This window comes from Panthera tigris, chromosome E2 (genome assembly GCF_018350195.1).
Source record: "Panthera tigris isolate Pti1 chromosome E2, P.tigris_Pti1_mat1.1, whole genome shotgun sequence".
NCBI lineage: Eukaryota > Metazoa > Chordata > Mammalia > Carnivora > Felidae > Panthera > Panthera tigris.
This window is the reverse complement of record NC_056674.1, coordinates 5172796-5173911: the sequence shown is the minus strand read 5'-3', so window position 1 is coordinate 5173911 and position 1116 is coordinate 5172796. Positions and strand designations below refer to the sequence as shown.

Below are 1116 nucleotides of genomic sequence, written 5' to 3'. Positions count from 1 at the left end.
GTATATACGTATATGTATACGTATATACGTATATGTATACATGAGGTGAAGGTAACTGTACTCACTGCCGTGGTTTACTCTATTATCCATGTGCTTAGGTGTGAGTCAGGAGTTAATCTCAAACTGAGCCAATCCAAACTCTTCCTCAGGGCAGTCATTACCTTTTGTTGGATGCTTTCTGTTTCCACCACATGACAGTATGCCCATGGGGTGTTTTGCCTGAAGTAAAAGGTAAGGTGGAAAGAAGAGGTTAAGTAAACTGAGGGACTAAGGTCAGTGAGCACCTGCAGGTAAGCACTGAAGGTGGTTTCCAGCTGGTGCCATGAACTCCCCCTTGCATCTTAGGGATCCTGATGACCTCCTTCTGTGTCCGCTTGGTAACTGGTATTTATTGCAGGGACTGCTGACCTTCAGGGATGTGGCCGTAGAATTCTCTCAGGAGGAGTGGGGATGCCTGAACCACAGTCAGCAGGAACTATACTGGGATGTGATGTTAGAGACCTATGGACACCTCCTCTTCTTGGGTGAGGATAACTCCCTCCAGATTTCCCAAACCACACTCAGGTTTTGTTCCTTTCTTTGAAGACTGTCTCTTGGAAGCTTCCCCTTTGTATGACTGGGATTCAGATCTCTATATAAGGGAAAGAAGTAGGAGTTTTTAGATGTAAAAAAATACCTTCATGATGGTTTCTTTCAAGTTAGTTTTCCCTTCCTTAGACTAACCTCATCATTTCTTAGATTAATGGCAATTCTAAACATTGAGTGCCATAAAATGGTATTTCCATCTTCAATACCAATTTCTACTCGTTATGGTAGTGGTAATACTTGGAAGTGGAGATCAAGATGTAAACCTTGGAAACCATCCTGGGTGTTCTAAAGGGGCTATTGGGCAACAGCATTTGGGAAATCATTTTCCAGAATTGTACAATGTCCTCTCTTCTCCACTGAGTCCAGCTGAAAAGTAAAATCTCCAACAATACTCCTATTCCTTTTTTCTAACAAACAGGTCTTGTTGTGTCAAAGCCAGATCTGGTCATCTTTTTGGAACAAAAGAGGGAGCTCTGGGATATCAAGAGAGAGGAGACAGTAGCTACACACCCAGGTAGGTGGGAATGA

General features: G+C 42.9%; 1 protein-coding gene across 1 annotated transcript; it reads left to right on the top strand.

Annotated features, from left to right (window-relative positions):
- Positions 1–322: 322 nt before the first annotated feature.
- LOC122234243 (putative protein ZNF720) lies at positions 323–1116 on the top strand. Its single transcript, XM_042970007.1, has 2 exons — positions 323–524; positions 1007–1116. The coding sequence occupies exons 1-2, from the start codon at positions 323–325 to the stop codon at positions 1114–1116; spliced, it is 312 nt and encodes a 103-aa protein (XP_042825941.1).